Below are 26,296 nucleotides of genomic sequence, written 5' to 3'. Positions count from 1 at the left end.
CTGGGATTGAGCCCTGCATCTCTCTCCTTCCTGATAAATTATTTTGCCACAACCCAACAACGGTTCAGTAAGAATTTTCAGTACACACAAATTTTAGATTATTAAAATGTTCTATACGATATCTATCAATTTTAAGAAGCGAGTATGCAGGACAAAAGCTTTTGAGCACAAAAATAGGTAAGTAAAATGTCTTGTGTTTATTTCATCAACTAGTGTTGTAAAATGTAAACGTGTGTGTTTGTGTTTAATAGTTAATGACAGGGTTTTCATCAGCCCAAAATGAGAGAATTGCAATGCATTCTTCAATAAACTTGCACAATATATTTGCATTACATAAAAGATTTTCTAAGACTCACATGCTTTTTAAGCTCATTTATATCACAGCATATCATATCACAAACTGTGTACCTGACCTTTTGAGCTAAAACAGGGCAGGTTCCAGATATTCCAAATATACAATTTCCTCCTGTAGTTTAGTAAAGACCACAGACTTATCAGATTTCTTCAAAATTAATCAGCAGAACACTGAGGGTTTTTTGCATGAGAAAGGAAGCCAACAAAGCTTATATAACTTATATATATAACCATACATTTCCCTTGTTCCCCAGTTGAATGTGAACTCTTCTAAAGTAGATAGACGGTTTGCACAAAGAGCTCAATAAACATTGGTTAAATAACTCAGGCTCTCTCTTTTGACTCCCACCCTACCATACACATACCAGTACTACTAGCAAATACCAGAAGGCAACTGGCTCTGAAGTCAGCCCAGCCCCTGTCCCTGGAAAAGTATGAGTCAGAGTTTAATCACCTGAGCAGAATTTCTTTTCTTGAGAAGAGTCATCACCTGGTTCCCTTGAATACAGATAATTCACTGGATTCATCAAGCTGTCACAGGAATTCATAAGCGTGCTTGAGGTGCCATGAACCTCACTGGCTCAGTGAACTTATTCTGATGACAAAGCTCCTTTTGTAAGAGAAGGTGTAGGTGCGGAGCCGAATTCTCTTGCTAACCTTTGGTTCTCCTTCATGTCAGCCACCCTAAACCCCAATGAAGCAGAAGGACCCTAGCATAAAATGAGCCCTTTTCTGCATAGTACCCCCATAGCCCTTTGCGTTGGAGTAGCTCCCAACCCTGCAGCAGAAAGTTGGCCCCAGGGTTGGGATCCGAATCAGATAGTCTGTTGCCTGAAGAAATGCGCATGCTCAGTTCATAACCCTGCCTACACCCAGTCAAGTGCGAAGCTCCGGTGTTAGCAGCTGCTTTTAGATGTTCATTTCTTTAGTTTTGTTCAGCGTCCAGTTGATTGAGTCGCTTTACAATCAGGCTGTTGATTTTCTTAAGATCGTCTATGTCCTTTCCCTCAGCTGTTAGTCTTCTTGACACGTCATCCATCTTGTTTCCAGTTTGAACTTCAAAATAGAAAACAGACTGCATTATTTGGTTTCCAGGCTGTTCGGTCAGGACTGGTTAGTGCCTTGTGTTGGTGCTTAGCTGAGTGCTGAAAGGACCCCTTGGCCAGTCCCCTGCTCCAGTCTCCCAGGCAGCCCAGCTGCCCGGGAGAGGAATTGCTTAAGACTAAAGTTATCTACCAAGTGGATTATTTTTACAATTTGTTGGGGCCAGCCTAGACTACCTTTGGAAGCTCCGCACAGATTTTGGCTGAGAAACATCACCGTGAGCAACCAAGGGAAACCACCAGCATGTCTCATTATGAGCATGTCAGGGAAGTGATTGTTACTTTGTCTTTTTCAGAGACCTTTTCTCAGAAGGATTTTGGCTCCTCATCAGGAAATGAGGTTTTCTGGGTTTTGTTTTGTTTTTTTTTTTAAGATTTTATTTATTTATTTATTTGACATACAGAGATCACAAGCAGGCAGAGAGGCAGGCAGAGAGAGAGGAGGAAGCAGGCTCCCCACTGAGCAGAGAACCCAAAGCAGGGCTTGATCCCAAGACCCTGGGACCATGACCTAAGTTGAAGGCAGAGGCTTTAACCCACTGAGCCACCCAGGCACCCCTGGGTTTTGGTCTCTTTTGACATAGCTCTGCTGGTTCTGGATTACCAGCCCATAAATGAATATGTAAGAATTCCCCTCAGACCATCCTGAGAACAGAGACAATATTTTCAAAATAAACCAAACTCCTGGTGATAAAGTCAGCTACAGAACAGAACACACCGAGGTCTGCTGATCAGAGTTAAAATTTCCAAGAAATGCAGCACAATATCCACACTTACTATTTGAGCTTCTTGATTTCCATTTTAGGCAAGTTTTTTCCAAGGTATCTGTCAGGAACTAATGGTGGTAACATGCCACGAGGCTTAGTGAATAAACTAATATGGGAAGGAAAACTAGACATTAGAGCTTCCCCTTCCAGGCTTGGGACAAATTATTGTTCAGAAGCTGCTTCTTCCCCATGTTTGAAAAATTATGCTGGATGAATTATGATCCAAAACTTGAAGGAAGGATCTTAATTGAGATTTGCTGCAGAGCAAGATGGAATACCACTTGCTTCTGGGGAAAAATGTGAAACTGAAGTAAATTCCTAACACATGAGACACTTTCCCCTCTTGGGAACCTCCTAGAACATTAGTCACAAAGAGAAGGAAGCAGCAGCCATGTTGGCTTAACTGTGTTCCACAATACACTGATTCCAAATTAAATTCCCCCCCCCCCAAAAAAAGGGTTGCATGTGCAAAAAAGTTACAGAAACATTATATACTGACTTGCCTCTTGGAAACTCAGAGGAAGGTAAAAAAAAAAAAAAAAAGAGCATTATTTAACTCAGCAATTCTCAGGTGCATTTGACCATAGGACCTTTTTTTCTTCAGGCAACACTTAATAACATCCTATGTGCCCAGTATTCTCAGGAACACACTGCCTGGCCACTAGAAACTGCTACCAGAGGCATCCATAGTTATTTACCCTTGCTGTCTATTATTCCTTTTTAGGAGAGGGATTATGACAAAAACCTAAGGCCCGTTGTTGGGGTTTTATTTTTTCTAAGATTTTTATTTATTTATTTGAGAGAGAGAGACAGAGATTGTGAGAAAGAGCACAAGCTGGGAGGAAAAAGAGAACCAGACGCCCTGGCTGAGCAAGGAGCCCAACCTGGGGCTCAATCCCAGGATCCTGGGATCATGACCAGAGCCAAAAGCAGATGCTTAACTGACTGAGCCACCCAGGTGTCCCAAGCCCCCATGGTTTAATAAGAAAGTAATTGGCATAAAATAAGCCTTCTCTCTCATGTAAAAAGACCAGAGTTTTAAAGAATACAAGTTCTTCCACTTCAGAGAAAGGTTACAAATCTGCACTCAATCCCACTGAGAGCAAAAAGATTTCCTTGTTAAAGAGGATCACAGGCCAAGTTCATTTCCAGATACCTGTGCCAACTCTGGTCTTAGTTTGAGTTAAGTTTTGTCTGAAAACCAGAGGAAGTCCTTACTTTATTACTTTAAAACGCAGGAAATGGAGGGCAGGGGAGCTCTGGAGCCAGACAGATGAGGGTTTGGATCCTGGTTCTGCCTCTGATTAGCAGGGTAAACATGGAGAGGACAACTCTCTGGACCTTAGTCTTGCATTGATGAAATAGAAATATTAAATACTACCTCAAGACATAAAAATTAAGATAATGAATTTATGTGTCTGGCACAGAGCAACTGCCCAATAAAGACATCCTTTATTCATGTCTTCTTCCATTTGTTAATATGACTTTGCCCTCAATATAAAACACCAGCAGCAAATATAAAATAAACCATATTTATAAGGATGCTGATAAAGTCACGCTCTTTGAGGTAGGGCGGGAGAGTCTTTGGGCACTTATGAGCTGTGGACGTTGGGCATGGTAGTTTAACTCAGTCACTGTCCCAGATGGGTGTGGCAGAATGACATTTAGAGCATTCATTTTGGTTGGTGTAACATGTCAGAAGGTAATCCATAGGCTCTCTATGGTCCTGAAGGTTCAGGAACAACCCACATCCAACCGATGGTCAGATACAAGGGCACCTTGTCAGGAAAGTTGCCCTTGCAGCTTCTAAGTGCAAGAAGGCAAGGGCTGGGTGAGAGAGAAGTGATTAAACATGATGCCTCCCTACCTGCCCCCACCCACAGGCTGGATAAAAACCTTTTAGCTGGAAGGAGGGAGTTTGGGGGAAAAAAGGGTGGGAAGCTATCAAAGAGTCACGTCCTCTGCCCACCTGTCTCCCCCCATCCACCAGCCCTACCTCTAATCCTGAATGAATTTAAATTAAGGGCATTCCAAAGACATGGGCTCCACTTCTCAATGCAGATTTTCAAAGGCTACACGGCCTGCAAAGTAGGAAAGGGCAGGAAAAAATGACAGTGTGGTGGATCCAGGGGGAAAGGGTGTCAAAGATGACTCCCTCCACTTGGGCTTCTTTCACTCTTCTCTTGGGGCTGGGAGGAAGCTGAAAAAAATCCTGAATGATGGCCCACAGGGGTTAGCTGTGAGAGAACACTGGTGGGCTTGAGGGCGGGGGGCAGTCTTTCAGCTGAGGAGCTGTGTGGGACAGCCCAGGTCCCCACGGGAGAGGTCAGGCCCAGGTTGAGAGCAGGCAGGGCAGCGAGGAGAGCCCAGGCACCATCAAACAGGAAAGAAGTGGTCTTACCGCCTTCCTAACACTGCCTCCCAGGGTAGGGGGGCCCTACAGAGCCCTCAGTGCTACCAGCTGATTCCTGGGAAGTGAGAAAACCTGGAAAGGAATTGGAAGCCTCAGCGTGACTCTGCTACAGACCTGAATTAATAGAACCGTTTTACACTGGACCAAGAAAACCGACAGTCACCAAGGATAAGCCGCCGGCCATTTGACAACTAGGGACTCCAAGTAAGAGAGTAAAGTCCTAGGAGGTGTTTGTGAACTTTGGGCACCATGGGCTTGTGTCCCCACGATCCTCCTGGAGCTGCAGGGCTCACTCAGGGCCACCGCACACCCTCTTTCAGCAGAGCTGTGAGTGCCAAAAAGCACGACTCCACCCAGAACAAAGTTAAACAACCAGCCACGAAGTAAGAGCCTTTGAGTAATGAGAACATGTCGGTGGTACTTACCTATTAGAAAAATCACGAAGGAAACCAGTGCCAGGCTGACAATCAACACAATTATCAGCCCCATAAAAAACAGACTATGACTTCCGTTTCCTGAGTTAGTGCCAACATCCGGGATTTTCTCCTCAAGGGCTGATAGGAAACAAACAAAAACAATGACAAGAACTCCTCTGCAGATGGTTTGTCCACAGACCTGAATTGTCCCCATGATTAGAGTGTGAGTAAGGGATACACCCGTTTTCCTCAGTGATCGCCCTGGAAAGTGACTTAGGTTTTAAGAATGCCTTTGGGCTGGTGCTCTTTGTGAATTTCTTACTTTCTTCAACATTGGTATTCAAAAAACAAGGAATCTCTTTGGAAAGTTCTTTGAAGATGGTGTTAACACTGAAGGAGCAGAACCAGGGCTTTTCCTGGGCTGGGTAGAGGAAGCTACATACATTAAAGGCTCAGAATGTTGGAGGCTCTGTCTCGCCTTCCGCCAGTGTGAGCCAGGAGTAAAACAGCTGGCTGGGACACCTCTTCTAAGCAGAAGGCAGACTACTCTGGGATGTCACCCAAAGACAGAGATGTCTCCTTGCATCATGGGAGTCATCAGTGAAGCCCACATCCATTTAAGCAGAAAAATGGCTCCAATGTATTTTCGTCTCTTAGAAGCATCTTTGGGATCAAGCTGCTCTGGAAACAAGGTTCTTTTAAATGTTCTGAAGTTAAATTGAGACTGCAACCATGCTTTTAAGGCAGCTTGGGTCCGCCAGAGCATGAAGTGTCTGCATGTGGCCATCCTTTTGTAAGGCCCCTGTGCCTCGTGACACCCAAAGTAAATTCATTAAGAAATAGAGAGACTTGGGAAGACTAATGACTTCCTCTCTGTATTCTCTCCTCCTTGGCATCGGTCCCACACAGGGTGCTACTTGATTGTAGCTGGGTGAGTGCCTTGTGTCCTGAGCCAAGTCACCCTACCACCACCTTTGCTTCCTAATCAAAGCGATGGGATAAGTTGGCATCGAAACACCTGTGTCTACTGAGACTGACCCAGTAAAGGCAGGTGAAAACCCAAACGCATTAAAATGAAGAAACAAGGAAGACCTCGGGAAGGATGGAAAAGGGGAATAATAGGTGTAAATTTGGGACAGTCAGAGTTTAGAACAGGAATGGAACAAATGGCCAGTGGAAATTAAGGCCTGTGTTTGAATGTCACAGTTTAAGCTGCAAAAATGGGGCTCAGAATGATCTGATCGGGCTCGTGTACAATATTCAGGGAATAAAGTCTACATTTAGTATTTAGCAGATTTTTGTTTTGCTTTCTGCCCCCCCCCTCCCCCCCGTTTCTTAAGCCTTTAGTTGGGGCCATTTGTAATTTGTAAGTAGAAAATTAAGTTGATTTCTTTGCCCAATAAAATTCTAATGACTTTTTAAGAGCTGGAGGAATGTGTGGAGCATTTTCCAGGAATCCACTATGAAGTCAGAGCTCTCTAGGGAAGTGGGCCCCACTGGTGATGTGGATGGGGTCCCCAGCAGGTGCAACAGATGCCCAGAGGGAGGAGCAAACCTCTTGGAAGACCTGCAGCCTCCAACACTTTCCTGGGAGAGACACTCCACAGGAAAGTCTCAGAACCCTTGAAGACAGATTCCAAATCTTGCTTAGGAGCCAAGAAAGCCCCTACACCTGGCAAGTATTAAAAGAACAAAAACAAGAATTGCCTAATAATAAATAGCACTTCCGTCATTGAGCTGTTCCTAATGCCCACCCTGCCCCCCCACACACCCCCACGTCCAGATTAGCATTTGCTATTTTTAGGAGGCCTGGAAGCCAGGAAGGGCCACCGAGCCTGGGAGGGCGCACATACAGAACAGGTGCTGTGATCCCGCAGGACAGAGGTTAAGTTTGTTTAAGTCGTTTATGGAATCCACAATATAAAGTTTTCTGTCTTCAGGCATGCCTCCAGGGCCCATGTCCTGGGAATGATTCATTGTTCCTGGAAGAAAAGAGTGACGTGAAGCAGAAGGCTGGGCCCAGGAGCCCCCGTCACAAGAACCACAGGCCACAGGCACATAAAGAACCCTCCACATACATTCCTTTCAGTCAAAGGTCTAGAAGAGCTGTGCTTGTCCAGAAGGAAATTTTTCCTTGTGGGGACAACTTCGTATCTACTCTTTTTGCCTGGCTTACCAGGAAGCTCAGACTCAAGTGTGTGGCCCAGTCTGAGCCCTTTATACCTTGCTTCTCTGAATATCCTTCCCCTCCTCCGCTGATTCCTCAGTTCTATTTTCCCCGGGCCTCCTTTTTTTATTTTCTAAGTTATTTTAAAATATTTTTTTCTTTTATTACATTGTTTATATTCTGGTGAAATGCCTCAAATCGTTTGCCCAAGAAAAGTATGTATAAACATATAGAAAAATAAAACTAAGCTAGTCAGCCTTGGGCCCAAAGATTCTGAGGGGAGAAGAGAGTATTAGGAGGAACTGTCCTAACTGCATGAGGCTTTAAAATAAAACTGCAATTTTCTTTTAACTCTTTATTTTTTTAATATATTATTTATTTATTTTGTTTTTAGTATTTATTTTTTATTTATATATATATATATTTTTGAGAGTGGGGGATGGGGCAGAGGCAGACCGGGAGAGAGAATCTCAAGCAGACGCCACACTGAGCACAGAGCCCGACACAGGGCTCGATCCCATGACCCTGAGATCATGACCAGAGCTGAAATTGAGACGCAGACACTCAACCAACAGCACAAAACTGCCATTTTTATATTTTATATTCTCCCTCAATATGGCATATGAGTTTCTACCTTAAATGTACCCGTTAGCCCTGAGTTGCTGGCTGGGAGTCCTCAAGACGAAATCTTCACAAGCTTAGAAGCTATAGACAGGAACCCTATGGCGAGCTGGAGACCAGACTCTGGGACATCCGAGGTCTCTTCCCTCTGAGTTTCCTTAGATCAAGGTCACTTACATAATACAGAATTTTAAAAGTGAGGCTTACATTTTCTAACGACAGCACCACTTCAAGCAACCCCGAAAAGCCTGAATGGATTAAAAAGGTCTATTTTAAGCTGTCTGTCCAGCACAACAGAGAAATGACGGCCCTTTAACTACATGAAATACAGAGCTCTAGGAAGACAAACTCAAATTACTATCAAAGCTGTCTCTTTCACAGTTCTCTTTTCATAAAATGAGTCTGATAGTGATACCGGGCTTTTTGATCTGAAAGGGATGGTAGACATGCTCTGGTTTGGTCCCCATTCTTCCCTCAGTGAGGAAATCGAAGCTGAGCTGGGGAATGCCCGAGATCATACATTTAGTTAGTTGCAGAGCTGGAAGCGGGCCTCTTGCTTCAGAGTTCACTGCGTCGTCCCTTTCTTCTCCGCATCCCTCCCTAACCCTCTTTCAAACCTCAGCTCAAACCTCTCACCTCCTCTAAGAATCAACCTGCTTCTCCTCTGTGCTTGTGCTGGATGCAGTACCTTCTTCCACCAGAACACTTACCCTGTTTTACAACATTTATTGCTCCCATCTTTGACTTTCCCAACTGACAGAAAACTCCTGAGGGTCAGCACCGAATTCTCCAAGTGCCCAGTGTCAAATATATAAGCCAGTGACTTACAGTAAGTGGGAGTAATTAACATATTTTATACAAGAGCTGAAGCTCACCATTTTCAAAAGAATTTAAGGCAGTTAATAATAAATACACTAATAGAAATAAAACTGAGTGTAAAAATCCTCATGTGATATCTAACTGGCCTCTGGTAAACTAAATAAGCTTTGTGCCTGCTGATATGAAGCAACACACTACTTCCCATAAACATTTTACAATTTTCCTTCAATAGCAATTACAGAATGAAGAAAAATAGGAGAAACCAAATTCAGGGGGGAAAAAAGATGTGAACACCAGTAGAAGATCTGAAAAAAGAATCAGCCATTTACTAAGTAGATTAAATTACATTCTAAAATTAAAAACCAGGAATTTTCCAGTGATACCTGAAACCCACTAGGACTTATGAAAAAAAAAATATGCTCCTAAAGTCCTAAGAAAAACAGCGAGTGCAGAATGACCTGGGGCGCCTGGGTGGCTCAGTCAGTTGAGGCCACCTCCTAACTTTGGCTCATGGTCTCAGGGTTGTGGGATCGAGCCCCACATCCCGCTCCATGCTCAGCGGGGAGTCTGCTTAGGAGTCTCTCACCCTCCCTCTGTCCCTCCCACCACATATGCTCTCTCTCTCTCTAAAATGAGTAAATCTTTTTTAAAAATGTCATGGACTCATTAAACTTTTGCTCAACCAAAGTTAAAGACTGAACAAGGTGTTTTTTGAGAGTGGGGGATGAAATTTTAATTAAATTTGTTAATTTTAATTAACAAAAATACATAATTCTCTGGGTAGTTTAGCTACTACTGAAGCACACCTGAGATATTGATATTACTGAATTCCAAATAGACCCATGGAGCATTCATGAGGGAATGACATAGAGTGGTCATTTTTTAAAAAGCAGCAGCAGCATATAAAATAAAGGAGACTTAGAGATCAATCAAATCTTATCCTCTCACAGGTAAAACCGTAGTGACTGAGGCATGGTCACAGATTTCTATTCTTCCAGAGATGTTTTGTGTGTTATCATCTCGTATACTTTACTCTCCCCGATACTAAAATTTGATGAAGACTAAAGGTTATATGTTTCACATCATAAGATCATCATTCCAGCCATGGCTCCTATTTTAGGCTTGGTGACTGACGCGTGGTTCATTTTTGGATCTCTGACTTAATGTCCTTGAGCCTTAGCTTCCCCTTTAGGAATGGAATTCGTATTGCTCAAATCTCAGACTGAAGCTTAATTGATGTTTACAAAGTGGAGGGCCAACTAGAAAATCACAGCCACGAAAGCGAACCCAAGAGCCGTGCAGTTAATTAAATCTCCAAATCATTAGCCTTGCTACTGCTGACTACAAAGGTGACTCAGGGCAACATGGAGTCCAAAAGCACTAAGGCAGCAACTTAAGGGAAAGCTATGAAGGGCCCTGAAAGTAAATTTCTTATTCAGGATTAAGTCACAATATAAAGAGATGCCATTTTCATGTATTTTTAACTACAACATGCAAATGGAAAATAAAGACCTGTCCAAGAAAACAGAGTTGGGCGTCTGTGGTTCACGGCCACCAAGTGCTCACCAATGACTCGGTAAGTAAATGGATACAGGATCACATGGCCCTAAAATGAGGCCCCACGGCTCTTGGCATCCAGTTGTTGCTATCTGTGGCTCCTCCGTAGAAGGCCAACAATCAGCGGGGCTGGTTACTAAATTCTGCATCACCCCGGCTCAGCCCTCCTCCCTAATCCTGGTGTGCAAATCTGCTCATTAAGGTTGACCAAAGCAGTATCCTTTTAATGGAGCCCTTTCTGATACCTGGCACTAAAACATGTAAGTAATTTCATTTTCCTCCAGCTTAGATCAAGGCTCACAACTGATTCTTTTCATCATGTAAGGACTCTTTCACTACCTACAAATATTCTGACAGAATAGTTGTCTATGAAAAATGGCTTTGCTCTTTATTTTTTAACCAAAGGTGCTCGGTCTCAAAGCTCTGAAGTAACACACCGATACTGCTTTGCCACAGGATCAGAATTGTTATAATAGGGCATAACTCAAAGCTAACAGGAAGCTTTGAGTGAGTCATGGTAATTTGTTCTTTAAATTCCATTTCAGAGTCAGTGCCTCTTCACATTCAGGAATTAATTTTTTAAATCAAGTCTAAATCATTTCTATCAAAAGTTTAAAGCAGAGTGCATGCAACAAAAAACATCCCAGGCTCAAGAATCATAATGCAGGTCGGCAGAATAAGAACATGCAAATTACTTACAAAAATGTGAACTTTGACTGCTAGGAGGCCAGGAAAAAAAAAAAAAAACTAATCAGAAGCAACTGCAACAAAACTTTACAAATTCTGTGGTTCTTTCTTTGCCTTCCTTCAGCGCACAGGTGCTCCTACAAGGCCCAGAAACCCCAGCTTGATGTCGGTCTATATTTAGTGTTCATTTAGCCAAGCAATGTAACATGCCAAATACTTTTTTCAAAATGTCTGAGGTTTTTTGTGAATGTATTGCTGAAACCATGCTTTGAAAATAAAAAGCCACCATGCTTTGATTCAGTTGGTAACTGATGAGGTCCTTATTGGACCAAAGTTAATGTCCTTATTTGGCTGGTGTGTGTGTGTGTAAGCAGACACATTTCTAGCGCCTCAGCCACGGTATGTGCCCATATATAAATGTCCACTAGCGGACTGGAGCTGCCATCCTGACAACTACCTTGCACAGGACTCCAGACCAGGCAGAGGATGGCAATCAGCAAGGACAGAACAAGGTTGTGGTATTAACTAGGGGCATGGCACGTCAGAGAGCCCCTAGGGCGTCCAGTCACTAGGAAACAGGATTGTGAGGGGGAGATTTTGTGGCTCCAGACCCACCGCAGGAGAGGGAATTACTTTGTCTCATCCACCTCCCTGTCTACTGGAAGGCTTTATTCACTCTGAGTTTTTAGGCATCCTCCTTTCTCAGGAATGTCAGGCTTTCTCTTGTGTGGTTCCCTCACTCACACGCCAAGGAGCTTCTGCCCTCTGCTGTACATAAAAGGAGCTACAGTGAGTCCTGCCGTCCCCATTGAAGGCCACTGGGACAGACTCTCCCAGCAGGATGCTGAGGGCTGGGTACTAAACAGATTCACAGTCATTTCTAATCCCACCTTCCACTGCCACGTCTAAGACAGACATTATTTGTCCTTGAAACATTTTGTATGTCAGTGAGAAAATAGTGGCTTCACAGAACTTCCTTTACATTTTACATTCAGTACAGACCTCACCCTACTTTTAGGGGAAAGGAAAGCCATTTTCTTAGGCTTCATCTGTACCAGAGGACCAATTCATGCAGAAGACATTATAACTCATAACTGCCTTCTCAGAACTATATTGTATATTAAAAACCTATGCCAAATTCCATGAAAAATGAAAATGTTTGCTGTTAATTATCAGCCTGTTTTTTAAATACTCCCTGACTACCTGATCTGTCTTAAACCATCAAATCTTTGAAAAAAATAATAGAATGGCCTCATTTTGAGCATTTACTGTTTTTCTCTCTCCTATAGTCTTACAAGCCTGTGAATTATCAATTTCCTCCAGGGATGAGGAAAATGGAGTCTAAGCAATTCCTTACACCAAAATCTGAGTAAAACCATTTTTTTAAAAAAAGATTTTATGTTTTTGAGAGAGAGATAGCAAGAAACATGAGTGGGAAGAGGGAGAGAAAGGCTCCCTGCTGAGCAGGGAGCCCGAAGCAGGACTCCATCCAAGGACCCTGGGACCATGACCTGAGCTGAAGGCAGACATTTAACCAACTGAGCCACCCAGGTGCCCCTGAATTTTTAAACCAGTGAAGGGGCTGAAAGTTTTTATAGCTTATGACCAATTGTCTCCCAATTCTGGAGAACTGCATTAAGAGCAAGAGGACACACCTCATTTTATCTATTACATACCTGAAAGAACACATCAGGAATAGTTCAAAGCCACAAGAAGAAAATAGGTATTCTCACCTGAATTGTTTAATCTGGGAGCATTTTTAAGTATTTGATTTTTATTTCAAATACTTTATTCTATCTAGATCCAATTCCCAGAAAATTCAGTGGATGCCACTTGAATCATGGAATGCTGGTTGTTCCAAAATTAACGCTTGAGCCTCAAAGAACTTAGTAGGCAGGGACCATTTTAAATTCCTTTAAACCAGCAAGATTAACAAAGAATCAAGGAATGAACTCGTCTGTCATACACCATTTTACTACTTCCAAGAAAACTCAGACATTTGTATACACTGAATCCCCATTAATCCTTGTTGAGCAAACATTCATAAATTGCATGAAAATGTATCCACCTACAAACGTAAGCAGATTAAACACTCATCTCTTCTTCCTCCTAAAACCCCAGCTAAAAGGCAGAATAAAGATTTCAAAACCACAAGAAAGAAAATTGGAAGAAACAATACTGAACAATATTTCAACAAATGTATTAAATATGGAAGAGACCGTGGTTGTTAGCCTGCCTTCACAGGCCTCCAGAGGACCATCACTGATGAGTGAGGGAACCTGCAGGGTCCAGGCGGGCTCAAGAATTGGAGGCAACACGAAGTATGGAGTGAAACACGAGCCAGGTCATTTCATGAACATTGGAAAACTACATTATAGAAATCTCCCAGAAAGAAAAATGAATGAAAAATAAGGAATCCAGCAGCTTTAGTTATGTCATGGGGTTTGGACACAAAGAAAAGTGTATGTGCGTGTGCGTCCAGTTGGGTTTTTTGGTTTGGGGAGGGGTGCAGTGCGGGGCAGGGTCAAGAACTTACGAATTTTATTTTCCAGATTGCCAGGGGTCACCAAAGCATAGTATCACACAATTTTAGAACACTAAAAAAACTCTAACAACAACAACAAAAAAAAAACAAAGAAATCAGAAATAAATACTGTGCATCACAACACTTTCATTAGAATAGAGCAATGCCTTTGAAAATCTTGATTATCTACCTTAAGTTTTATATACCAATCCATACTACCTTTAAGACATGTAGTTCTCTCAAAGTAAATGACCTCCCATGCATCCATTCCTGGAGTTACTGAAGGAAGTGTTCCACTTCAACAATTAAGTAATCTAATAACCAAGACATAGGGTCCAGGAAATGCAAACTCCAATCCGAGTGAAAAACAAATCCAGGATGATGAAGTCTCAGGAAACAGCTGTATACATGGGTAAGAAAGAACTTAGTTTACACTGAAACAAGTACACAGTAGAGCTTTGACCATGTCAAAAATAGATTTAAAGTTTTACCTATTTGGGACTGTTTTTGAAGAAGTAGTGATGTGTATGTAAAACCAAGACAAAATGTTGGGAACAGAAACAGAAGCATAGTGAACTAGTTCGGGAATGAACACAGAAATATGGTTGATATAATACAATGATGCCAATTTAATGAAAAAATACTGGGAGAATGAGAAAAAAGTAAAAAGGCAGAAACCTTCATCTATCAAATAGGAAGCTGTCAGATGTTTCTAAACATAGCAAATTAATAAATAAGCAGTATAGGCCCCACTCAGAAATATAAAACCAAGGTGCTAGGAAAAACCTCAAGGCTGAAATGCCCCCTAAGAAATGGAAAAGGATGGTCCCAGGAGCTAACATTTTTCCTTATAATCCTTGTGGTACTATTAAGCTATGTATATAGATCGCTTTAATAAAAATTCATTATTTAAAAATATGTATACATACAGGAAATTGAAAATTTAGGGGGGAAAACACTACTTGCAATCTCTTTTCCACAATTCTCACCTACTTGGGAGCACAAGGAGGTGACAGCATGCAAACTCAAATTCTGGATTCCAAGGCAGTCTTCCTCTGCACCAGATCTGAAGGATGGGCCACACACTCACAGCAACCAAGAGCACCCCCACAGGCCAGCCGAGTGCAGCCGAGGGGCCCCATCACACCTCCCAGAGATGTGGAAAATGCAGGAGAGGAAGAACACTAGTTTGGGAAGTACCTTCACTGATTTTGGTTCTTCTCTACACTGTACATGCTTCCCCACCCCTCCTGCCTCTTATTACTATTCTCTGCACTAATACCAAAGAAATCAGTAACCAAAATCCCAGTGATATGCTACAATATTATTCTAATTTTCCCAATGACATTGCTACATTTTTTTTCATTTATTTTCATGTTGTCCAAATATACAGAGTAAGTTTTCTTCTCACTCTTTCCCTACTAGCTTGGTCATTTTGAACTCTACTTCAGACCCAGAAACGTTTCTTCTACTAGAAAAGAAGCACTTTTTATGTGAAAAGATCTTTATTTCAAAATACAAGAATATAGCAGATAAAATGTATTAGTACCCTCAGAGGTCAAGGTTAGCAGCCTTTCTGGCATATGCTAATTGTTCATGAACTCCCATAGGTGGAATGAATAACCTTTAAGTACATCTGTAAGGTCTATTCTGTAAGGTATAAATTCTCTATGTTGATCCCAGTGACAAAATTAAATTAGGTTCCATTTAAAAATTAAAATATAGCAGCTTTTCCAGAAGAACTAGCTCCCAAAACCGTATCCAGAACTCACCTATTTAACATCTTAACTTAAATACCTTGTATATTTACAACATTATAATCAATATTTTTGGACAACCACAGTATAGGAAATTTAACCTTGGGTAAGAATTTTCCTCATTATGAAATCATGAAATATCGTATTTTTGCTCTCCTCATAAACAGAAAATGACCAAACATTACATTTTATTTGTTTATGTTTACAGAGAATATTCAATAATCAGAACTCACCATTTGTAATACTGTACATTAAATTATAATATAACCCCTGCTACAAAAGCTATCTATGCTGACCCTACATAAAAACTATCCCTAGTTTAAATACATTAGGAATTACCAAAGGGGGAAAAAAAATTTAGAAAGTGGTCTTCCAATCCTGAAAAGCTAGAAGAATTCTCCAACATCTGCTCTCTTATCTCGACATTTGCTTCGAGCTTTCGTTCGAGCTTTGAAGGCTGCAGAGTTATACAGGTGCTGAAATGAAGGAAAGGAAAACACATGCGGATCACTAAAATTTAAGATACTCTGATAAAGGATGAATTAAAAATCACAAAGCAAAGAAATGAGCTAACTCAACCTTATCAATTTTAAAAGTTTATAAAGCACACACAAAGAACAATGGGGAAAATTAACACATCATAGATGATAGATATTCTGTATTAAGAAAAAGTATTATTCAAATAGGTAAAATACCAAATTCCAAAAAAGTTTTTTAAAAATGCATCAACATTTAATCTGATTAAAGAAAAAAACAATTCATGAACTAAAGTGAACAAAATACCCAAAATATCCAATAAATTAAAATAGCAAGGAAAAAAAATTAGGCTCCATCTTAATGCCAATTAAACTAACAAATGTTTTAAATCCTAAAATTCAATGCTGTCAAATATGTAATAGCTATATACCTTTATTCATTACTAGAAATAATTAAAAATGACAGAATAACTTTAGAAGGTAATTTGGCAGTACATATCAAATAAGTCAGAATTGACTCTGTATTCCCATGTACAGATTTCTTCTGAGAAAAAAATTCAAAGGAGAAATACATGTAAAGATCCTAATATTAAAATACTCATCAATTATATGACCATAACAATGATTAACTATAGAGAGTCTATAAAAATATAATTAAACACTTCAGGGGCACCTGGGTGGCAGAGTTGGTTAAGCTCCAACTCTTGGTTTCGGCTCAGACTGTGATCTCAGGGTGGTGGGACTGAGACGCACACTGGGTTCTGCGCTCAGCATGGAATCTGCTTGAGATTTTCTGCTCTGCCCCTCCCCCAAATCACACACTTATGCACTCTCTCTCTCCCCAAATAAAATCTTTAAAAAGCATATTTATATATATTTATATATAAGATATAATTATATATATAATAAATTACAAATATATTTATTATATTATATATAATATACAATATAATATGACATTTATTATATTATATATAATATACAATATAATATGACATTTATATTATATATTAAATATAATATGATATATGTTATATTATAATATAATATAATTTATATATAAGAAATATATATAAACATATATATGAGATAAACATATATATTTACAAATATGTATATATGATTAAGCACTTCACACCCACTAGTATGGCTATAATTTAAAACAAAACAAAAAAGCTAGAATAACAAGTGTTGATAAGGATACAGAAGTTGAAATTCTCATACACTGCTGGTAGGAATGCAAAATGGTACAGGACCTACAGAAAATGGTTTGGCAGTTCCCTAAAAAATTAAACATATAACTACCATATGAGCCAGCAACTCCATTCCTATACCTAAAAGAATTAAGAACAGGTGGTCTAATGAAAACTTACACACAAATGTTCATAGCAGCATTATTCACAATGGCCAAAAAGTGTTAAACAAGCTCAATGTGCATCAATGACTGGATAATCAATAATACTCCACACCATGGAGTATTATTCAGCCCAAAAAGGACTGAAGTACTGGTATGTGTTAGAACATGGATGACCCTTGGCAACATAATGCTGGATGAAAAAAACCACACAACAGGTCACATGTTATTTGAGTCTATTTATACAAAATATCCAGAATAGGTAAATGCAGAGACAGAAAGCACACAAGTGGTTGCCAGTAGCTGGGGGGAGGGGGGGGGAGGGGGGAGAAAGGGAAGTGAATGCTTAAAGGTATAAGCTTCCTTCTGAGGAGATGAAAATATCTTGAAACTAGACAGATAGCTGTACAACATTGTGACTGTACTAAAAGCCCTGAATTATACAACTGAAAACAGGTTTGTTATGTGAATTTCACCTCAGTAAAAACATAAGAATAATTATAATTTAAGGATTTTTGAAAGGCTAAGTGAAATTATAAGTAATGTCACAAACTCTCTAAGCCTGTTTCCTTAACTTGCAAATGAATCTGGTACTTATTAGGTAGGTTTAGTTATCTGATACAAAAGCAGCACTATGTAACATTTATTCTTTAATAGAAGTTAACAGAATAAAGGAAAACAAAAAAGGAAAATTTCTATATTAATGGGACTAAGGATAAAATTATTCAATACAACCCCTCTGTACTCTAACTGCAATGAAGTTTCTACAATTTTAATACAGCTGTTGTGTCTGAAACAGCATGAGGCACTCGAGGCCCACAGACTCCACTCAATACCTATCGCCTGGTAGAATCGCAGCATCAGCTCTGCTTCTCTTCAATGCATTTGGTTCTGATGAGAACAAAAACAAAACCTACCCTTTCAAAACGAGAAATCTTCATCGTTTTAAGTGTTGCGGCATCAAGCATCACGGGGGGTCCAAGTTCAAATACATTACGAAGGAATTCATTTGACTTGAGTAAAATAGAAACATAATAAAGCTCATTATTAAACATCAGCTCTTTTTTATATAAAGTGAAATGATTAACAGAAGTAATGTGAAGCTTATAAATAAGAACATAGGTCACTTATTTTCTGTTTCTCTTTGTAAGACTAAATTGTTTCAAATGCCTTGAATCCAGTAAAGTTATGAGAAGAGCAACAGTGCTCTACCGAATTTATAGATGTTCCACCGGATTTATACAATACAAACAGAAGAGTTTCTTACTTATTGAATCCTACTTTAAAATATAAATGTAAAATTGATTAATAAAATGTAGTTCTGTATCATCCTGAATGCATTCTGCATATCCCGCTAACTTCAAAAGCCCATTCAGTGAACTACATTCAAAACTGCTCCCTGGGCCGCCTGGGTGGCTCAGTGGGTTAAGCCGCTGCCTTCGGCTCAGGTCATGATCTCTGAGTCCTGGGTTCGAGCCCCGCATCGGGCTCTCTGCTCAGCGGGGAGCCTGCTTCCTCCTCTCTCTCTGCCTACCTCTCTGCCTGCTTGTGATCTCTCTGTCAAATAAATAAATAAAATCTTTAAAAAAAAAAAACAAAAAAAACTGCTCCCTAATTTAAAAGCAAACACATAGAAAAGAGGTCAATCACTCACCTGCAAATGATACTGCATCCCTGATCCAAGAACTTCCTTAAAGGTGTCATAGGTATGTTTTTTGACCCAGCAATCAATATACATTCGTTCAGGGCCAAATTTAACAGTTTCTGCTGGAAAATCCCGTTCCTAGACAACAGAAGAACCAAAATTTTAAGAGGAATTAAGAGGACTTAAAGAGATCCTACATAAATACAATTTCTAAATAGACACATTTACGTGCTGAGGTAAGAAAACAATATGGTTTAAACTGATACTGCCATCCCTGAGATGTGAATAGACTAGAAATTACTATCCTAATAAGGGTGTAGAACTTCATCTAGTTGTCATAGACTTGGCACAACTGAGTTCAGATAATCTTACTGGCAAACCACATTGTTGTGAATGTCTTTAAATTTCAGTAGCACTCAAGAAACCTCAGGAAACAAACTGAGGGTTGCTGGAGTTGGCGGAGTGGGAAGGATGGGGTGGCTGGGTGATGGCCATTGGGGAGGGTATGTGCTGTGGTGAGTGCTGTGAATTGTTTAAGACTGATGAATCACAGACCTGTATCCCTGAAACAAATAATGCATCATATGCTAATTTAAAAGAAAACTTGAAGGAAAAAAAGTTATCTCTACCGGTCTACAAATGAGGGGTGAGGTGGGGAAGGAAGAGGAGGAGGTATCAAAGATAAGATGACCCCACACACCAGTGGTGAAACTGAGGGGAAGCAGGGTCAAGAGAACACAAACGGGGTTAACAGACCAACCAAAAAGAAGAGGACCAGCAAGCAGGGGGTTCCAAGGGTTTAAGACCAGGCTTATTAAGAAAATGAGAGCAGGTACACCTGGGTGGCTCAGTTGGTTAAGCATCTGCCTTCGGCTCAGGTCCTGAATCCAGGGCCCCGGGATTGAGCCCCACATCGGGCTCCCTCTGCCTCTGCCCCTACTTGTGCTGTCAAATAAATAAAATCTTAAAAAAAAAAAAAAGAAAGAAAGAAAGAGAAAATGAGAGGGAATAGGTGAGTTTAAGACTTCAGAGATGGAATAATTTTGCCAGAAGACAATTTTATAAAGTATAACCCTGAGAGAGAATCAAGTGAATGGAAATAAAGGAAATGGAAGTAAAGATCACGAACAAATACAGGATAGGGTTTTCCAAATGCACAGGAGTCACACAGACTAGGGGCAAAACTTGGGAGGAAAAAAACTGGCTATGACTATGAAAGAACAACCAGGAAGAGAACAGCGGGTCACCGGAGACAGGATAAAGAGACAGAACTTGATCACTCCAACTATCTTCCCTACACCTACGTAGCCCCCTTCTTTCCCAGCAGACACAGCATATAACATGGAAGAACAGAATGCAAACTCCAGACTCACACAAGTATGCTACTCATTGGCCTGTCATTTTGCCAAGTAATTTAACCCCTTTGGGTCTGTTCCCTTGCTTGTCAAGTGGGGCTTTCCTCCCTCTACCAGTTATTACAAGTGTAAGACAAAGTCTGTGTGTGAACACATACAGTAGCTGATCTGTTACAACAGCTCAAAAAACCCACGAGGGTTCTACTGTTTCAGCCTTCCTTATTTCAGAAAACACTGAGACACCAGGAAAGAACTCACTCTAAACTCAACTGCATCCTTACCTACTCTTCTCCTATATCTCTCCAGCTCAAGGCAAATCATACTGTTTACATCATACTCTCAACCTTTCATTTATATTTTAAAATGCTCCCTTCTCCATGGCTTTCTCCTCCCATAAAATGCATCCAGCATCTTAAACAAGACACAGTAACACACCCTCCAACAGTCCAGTGGTCAACTCTCTTCCCCTTCCAATTATAGCCGTGTCTTAAAAAAGAACAGTCGTGTTTTAAAAAAGAACAGTCAAGACACCCCATCTCCACTTCTTCACTTCCCATTCTCTTTTCAATCAATCCCCATCAAGCTTTCCTGCCATCATTCTACTGAAGCTGCATTTGTAAAGGTCACCCACCAAAGACCTAACTGACAAATCCAATGGACACTCTGACTCTCTCTCACTTGCCCATCTGCAGTACTTGGCCCCTTTGAAAGATACCACAGTGCAGTGAGTTCAAATTCCAGCTTTCCTACTTACTGTTCTTTATGCCTTTAGTAAACTCCTTTTTCCTTAAAAAGTTAATTCTGTTGCTTAAGAGTTATAAAGGAATTAAAATAAGAAAACTGTATGTCAAGGTATCTAACCTATTAAATGCTTGCTAACTTGAGAAATACACGGTCTTAAAAGAATGACTCCTGAATGAAATGACAGGCAGCAATAACTATGCCTAAAATGGAGAATTCTCCTCTGTAGCAATTTAACAACCTCCATCCATCCAGGAAACAGGGTCCTTCAGAGAAAACTGGCTTCCAGTAAAAGCAAAGAAACAGCAACACTCAACAAGGCTGGAAGGCCAGACCTTTCTTTGGCAGGTACAGTGAAGCAGAGCAGGAGCACAGTGAAGCCGGTCAAAGGGCAGGGGAGGAAGAGAAATCCTGAGACGGAGAGGAGAGGGTGTTTAAGGTCTGGGAAGGAGAGCACCACAGGTCAGAATTATGAGGCGAAAAAAGGGCTTTTACTTTTTGTACTGCTGGGCAAGAGCGACGGGCACACAAAAGACCTGTTAAGGCTGCTTAAAGATTTTAACTTATTTGAGAGAGAGAGAGAGAGAACGCGCGCACGAGCAGGCTGAGGGGTAGAGGAGAAGCAGGCTTCCCGCCAAGCGGGGAGACCAATGCAGGGCTCAATCCAAGAACCCTGGGATCATGACCTGAGCCAAAGGCAGATGCTTTACTGACTGACCCACCCAGGTGAGTAGTTTGCAGTCATTCAAGAAAATGGCTCAATTTGAGGATACCACCACACTAAAATTTTAAGATCAGAAGGATCAATTGTTAATACAGAGGTCTGCTCAAGTTCGGGAATTTTATTCTGTGTTTTAGGTTATAAAAACCAGAGTAAATATAAACTACTACTCTAATTAGAGTTAGCATTAACCAAAATGTTCAGGTCCCAGAAGACCTCTATACTTATACCCTAGGTTATACTTAGATTAAAATGAAGAAAGTAGTTCTTAAGTAGTCTATGTATGAGAATCATTGGAACATTTCAAAACTGGACTTGAATGGGGTCTTAACATCTTTATTTTTTTAATTCCCATTCTAAGTTTCCATATTCATGTCAGGTTGATGACTCTTTGGTGACATACTAATTCTTAAATGAACTGCCCTATCAGATAGCAAGTATCTGAGATATTTATTCTTATATCCAAGAAATAATTCTTTATCTAGCTAAGAAAAAGAAAAACAAAAAAACAAAAAACAAAACAAACACTTTGGTATTCTCCACAGTAAAACTGCTCTTATCCTGCAGTTTTGTTTTTTTTTTTAATTTTGAGGGTACTTTTTTTTAATTGATTTTTCCTAATACATGAAAAAAACCTTCCCTAGTACATGAAATAAACTTTCTATATACAATTGCTTTTTTTTGAGTAATGTTTTTTGGTTTTGACACATTCAGGGATTTTTTTTTAAATTTTATTTATTTATTAAAAATTTTATTTATTTATTTGACAGAGAGAGACAACAAGCAGGCAGAGAGGCAGGCAGAGAGAGAGGAGGAAGCAGGCTCCCTTCTGAGCAGAGAGCCCAATGCGGGGCTCAATCCCAGGACCCTGAGATCATGACCTGAGCCGAAGGCAGTGGCTTAACCCACTGAGCCACCCAGGCACCCCTTTAATTTTATTTTTTATAAACATATAATATATTTTTGTCCCCAGGGGTACAGGTCTGTGAATCGCCAGGTTTACACACTTCACAGCACTCACCATAGCACATACCCTCCCCAATGTCCGTAATCCCACCCTCCCTCTCCCAACCCCCCTCCCCCCATCAACCCTCAGTTTGTTTTGTGAGATTAAGAGTCACTTATGGTTTGTCTCCCTCCCAATCCCATCTTGTTTCATTTACTCTTCTCCTACCCCCTTAACCCCCCATGTTGCATCTCCTCTCCCTCATATCAGGGAGATCATATGATAGTTGTCTTTCTCCGATTGACTTATTTCACTAAGCATGATACCCTCTAGTTCCATCCACGTCGTTGCAAATGGCATGATTTCATTTCTTTTGATGGCTGCATAGTATTCCATTGTGTATATATACCACATCTTCTTTATCCATTCGTCTGTAGATGGACATCTAGGTTCTTTCCATAGTTTGGCTATTGTAGACATTGCTGCTATCAACATTCGGGTGCACGTGCCCCTTCGGATCACTACATTTGTATCTTTAGGGTAAATACCCAGCAGTCCTGCAGTTCCTTTTAACCATGCATTCTATCCAAATCCCTGAAAGTTTCTAAATCCATTTATTTGCCAGGTAGATTAAAACAGGTTAGAAGACTATAGAAGATACTCAAGCATCAGATGATTTTAAACCCTTATTTAAAGGCTGGATTTCGGGGCGCCTGGGTGGCTCAGTGGGTTAAAGCCTCTGCCTTCAGCTCAGGTCATGATTCCAGGGTCCTGGGATCGAGCCCCACATCGGGCTCTCTGCTAGGCAGGGAGCCTGCTTCCCTTCCTCTCTCTGCCTCTCTCTGCCTACTTGTGATCTCTCTCTCTGTCAAATAAATAAATAAAATCTAAAAAAAAAAAAATAAAAAAAAATAAAGGCTGGATTTCATCATTTCTCGGCCTTTTGGCTAAGATCAAGTGTAAAGGCTGGATTTCGTTATTTCAGTTTTTAGCACTCAGGTTTCCCAGACAAAGGTCTTTGTTTAAAGTACTGAAGGGGGGGCGCCTGGGTGGCTCAGCAGGTTAAAGCCTCTGCCTTCGGCTCGGGTCATGATCCCAGGGTCCTGGGATCGAGCCCCACGTCGGGCTCTCTGCTCAGCGGGGAGCCTGCTTCCCTTCCTCTCTCTGCCTGCCTCTCTCTCCCTGCCTCTCTGCCTGCCTGTGATCTCTGTCTGTCGAATGAATAAATAAAATCTTTAAAAAAATAAAAATAAAAAAAAATAAAGTACTGAAGGGTAGGCAATAATTTACCGTTCACAAAAAATACCATACTAAATATCTATGTGCTAAAAAGCACCTTTGCTTAAATGATGGCAAGTACAACAAAGTGAAACACACTTTTTTAACTATGAAATTGTCATATTTTTTAACCTAAAAAAAAAGTACCTTTATGCATCAGAACTAAATTTTCCTTTGTTTAAAAAAAAAAAAAAAAAAAAAGAGTCATCTTTCTGTATGTAGTTAAAAACCTTGCTTAAAAGGAGGAAACTGTTTTGTCCAAAACTGAAGTTCAATCAAAAAATGACCCACAATTGTCCAGTTTAGCCTAAAACAATCTCATCTCAAAACAAGTAGCACATGCCTGGCTGGCTCAGTTGGTGGAGCATACAACTCTTGATCTCGGGGTCATGAGTTCAAGCCCCATGGTGGGTGCATCAAATCTACTTAAAAAAAAAAAAAAAAAGGTAGGAAGGAGGGGCACCTGGATGGCTCAGTGGTTAAGCTCAGGTCATGATCCCCAGATCCTGGGGTCAAGCCCCGTATCAGGCTCCCTGTTCAGTGAGGAGCCTGCTTCTCCCTCTCCCACTCCCCCTGCTTGTGTTCCCTCTCTTGCTATGTCTCTGTCAAATAAATAAAATCTTTATAAATAAGTAAGTAAATGAAAGTAGCCATTATAGCATTAAAAGACCTACCTCCACTGCCCTCAGGATGTCTCTGAACACCGACCGCTGCTTTCTCTTGTCCACTTTGGCACGGTGCTTGTTTCCATCCGTAGCCAAAGCCCTAAGCATCTGGGTCAAAGAGTCCATGTCTTCGTAAAAGAAATCCTGGTCAGGAAAAACAATTTTGTTTAGTTCATTATTGGGTCCTCCCCCCAACCTTTCCTAGTGCTAAAAGAGAACACTCTACTTTGGAAAATACCCAGCAGGGGTAAAAACAGCACCACAAATCTCTGAGCTCTTTAGAGATCTTGGCGCACAGGAACACATTAATGCATTTATAATATCATGCTGAAGTTTTAATCCAGAAATGCTGACTACAAGATGATATACTACCACTAAACAATTAACATTCCCCCTCCAAGTATATCCAGATACATTCAATAAATATTTAGTGCGCTCCTACCATATTCAAGACATTCCTAGGATTTCAAAGTAGTTCCGTGAAATTGAATACCACAAATACCAACATAGCTTCTATCCTTTGGCTCTTCAGTCCCCAAAGCACAAAACCCCCGAATTCCAAATATTCTTATTCCGAAAGTACAAGCTATCAGTAATGCCTAAAGCACCTAACTTCAAATATACTGGACATATTTCAAAAAAGCAATACAATTTAAATCTGGTGCACAATTTAAGTAATTAAATTACTCAAGTTAAGAAGTTATTTTAATCCCTTTTGAAGGGAAGCCACAAAATGTATTACTATTTGCTATTACCTTGATATGACTCCCCTCCAACAAAAAATTATCCAGCCCAATAATATATCAACAGTGCAGAGATTGAGAAATCCCACTATAATTGACCTCTGCCATCAGTAAAACTCAATCTAGTTTACAGTCTGAGTCAATGAGTTTAATACAGTATTAACTTGGAAAAATTAAATACTAAATATTATAGGGAAACATATCCATAACATGTTGGGGCATTAAAAAGAAAGTAAATTTAAGACATAAAAATAGTCCAGAAATAGCTTCCAAAAGCCAATTTACTAGAGTTTAGGGTAACTCTACAGTAAAACTATACACCCAGGGACAAATGGGCTCTTGGAGATACAAATAAACACCTCAACTCCTATCAGTAATAAAAAGAAAACAGCGTGGGGGCGCCTGGGTGGCTCAGTGGGTTAGGCCGCTGCCTTCGGCTCAGGTCATGATCCCAGGTCCTGGGTTCGAGCCCCGCATCGGGCTCTCTGCTCTGCAGGGAGCCTGCTTCCTCCTCTCTCTCTGCCTGCCTCTCTGCTTACTTGTGATTTCTCTCTGTCAAATAAATAAATAAAATCTTTAAAAAAAAAAAAAAAAAGAAAAGAAAACAGCGTGATCGTTATCACAGAAGGGTGTGTGTGTGTGTGTGTGTGTGTTGTGTCTGTCTGAAAGCCTTGTTCTTGCAGCACTTCCCATGTCAGGTTAGGTGGGGACAAAAAAGGAAGAACTGGGGAAGATCTGTCTATATTCTATTTTGGTATAGTTTCCTGAGTCAGCACATTATGTGGCTCCCAAGACCTGTAACTCTGCCCAGTAAATAATCTTTGTTTTATTATAGGCTATCCCAGAGAGCCCCTAAAAGGCCACTACCAAAAGATCACCACCAGGAGGGGGATGTAATCCTCACTTTAATGAACAGTTACTGTTAATAGCTACCACTTACACTGTATCTATGTTCTCAACAACCCCGTGGGGTAATTACTACTTTATTCTCCATTTTAAAGATACTGATACTGAGTCATAGAGAAGTCGCCCAACATTATCCAACTAGTAAGGGTGGAAAAGAGATTTGAACCTGGGAGTATGGTGCAGAGTGCACTCTTACCCGTTTGGTTGTAGAGCGAACACAGAGAGCTCTCACAAACAATTCCTACTTCTTCATGTCAACTTATAATCGTTAGCAAAAGGCT

At 40.6% G+C, this 26,296-nt stretch overlaps 2 protein-coding genes across 4 annotated transcripts in view; both read right to left on the bottom strand.

Moving 5' to 3' along the window:
* Positions 1–174: 174 nt before the first annotated feature.
* Positions 175–11,714, bottom strand: LSMEM1 (leucine rich single-pass membrane protein 1). Its single transcript, XM_047694440.1, has 4 exons — positions 10,917–11,714; positions 6,907–7,035; positions 5,063–5,191; positions 175–1,410 (listed from the first exon to the last, which is right to left on the bottom strand). The coding sequence occupies exons 2-4, from the start codon at positions 7,028–7,030 to the stop codon at positions 1,280–1,282; spliced, it is 384 nt and encodes a 127-aa protein (XP_047550396.1). The 5' UTR covers positions 7,031–7,035; positions 10,917–11,714; the 3' UTR covers positions 175–1,279.
* A 3,200-nt stretch (positions 11,715–14,914) lies between these two features.
* IFRD1 (interferon related developmental regulator 1) overlaps positions 14,915–26,296 on the bottom strand; it is a 92,618-nt gene continuing 81,236 nt past the window's right edge. For all 3 annotated transcript variants that reach the window (XM_047694438.1, XM_047694439.1, XM_047694437.1), the window contains 4 exons: positions 24,376–24,510; positions 18,670–18,798; positions 17,933–18,028; positions 14,915–15,661 (listed from right to left, as the gene is read on the bottom strand). In XM_047694438.1, coding sequence (XP_047550394.1) covers positions 15,572–15,661; positions 17,933–18,028; positions 18,670–18,798; positions 24,376–24,510 — 450 coding nt within the window. In that variant the 3' untranslated portion in view covers positions 14,915–15,571. The remainder of the gene's footprint in view (positions 15,662–17,932; positions 18,029–18,669; positions 18,799–24,375; positions 24,511–26,296) is intronic.

This window comes from Lutra lutra, chromosome 11 (genome assembly GCF_902655055.1).
Source record: "Lutra lutra chromosome 11, mLutLut1.2, whole genome shotgun sequence".
In the NCBI taxonomy this organism is placed as follows: Eukaryota; Metazoa; Chordata; class Mammalia; order Carnivora; family Mustelidae; genus Lutra; species Lutra lutra.
The sequence above is the reverse complement of the archived record's forward strand: the minus strand, read 5'-3'. Positions and strand labels throughout refer to the sequence as shown.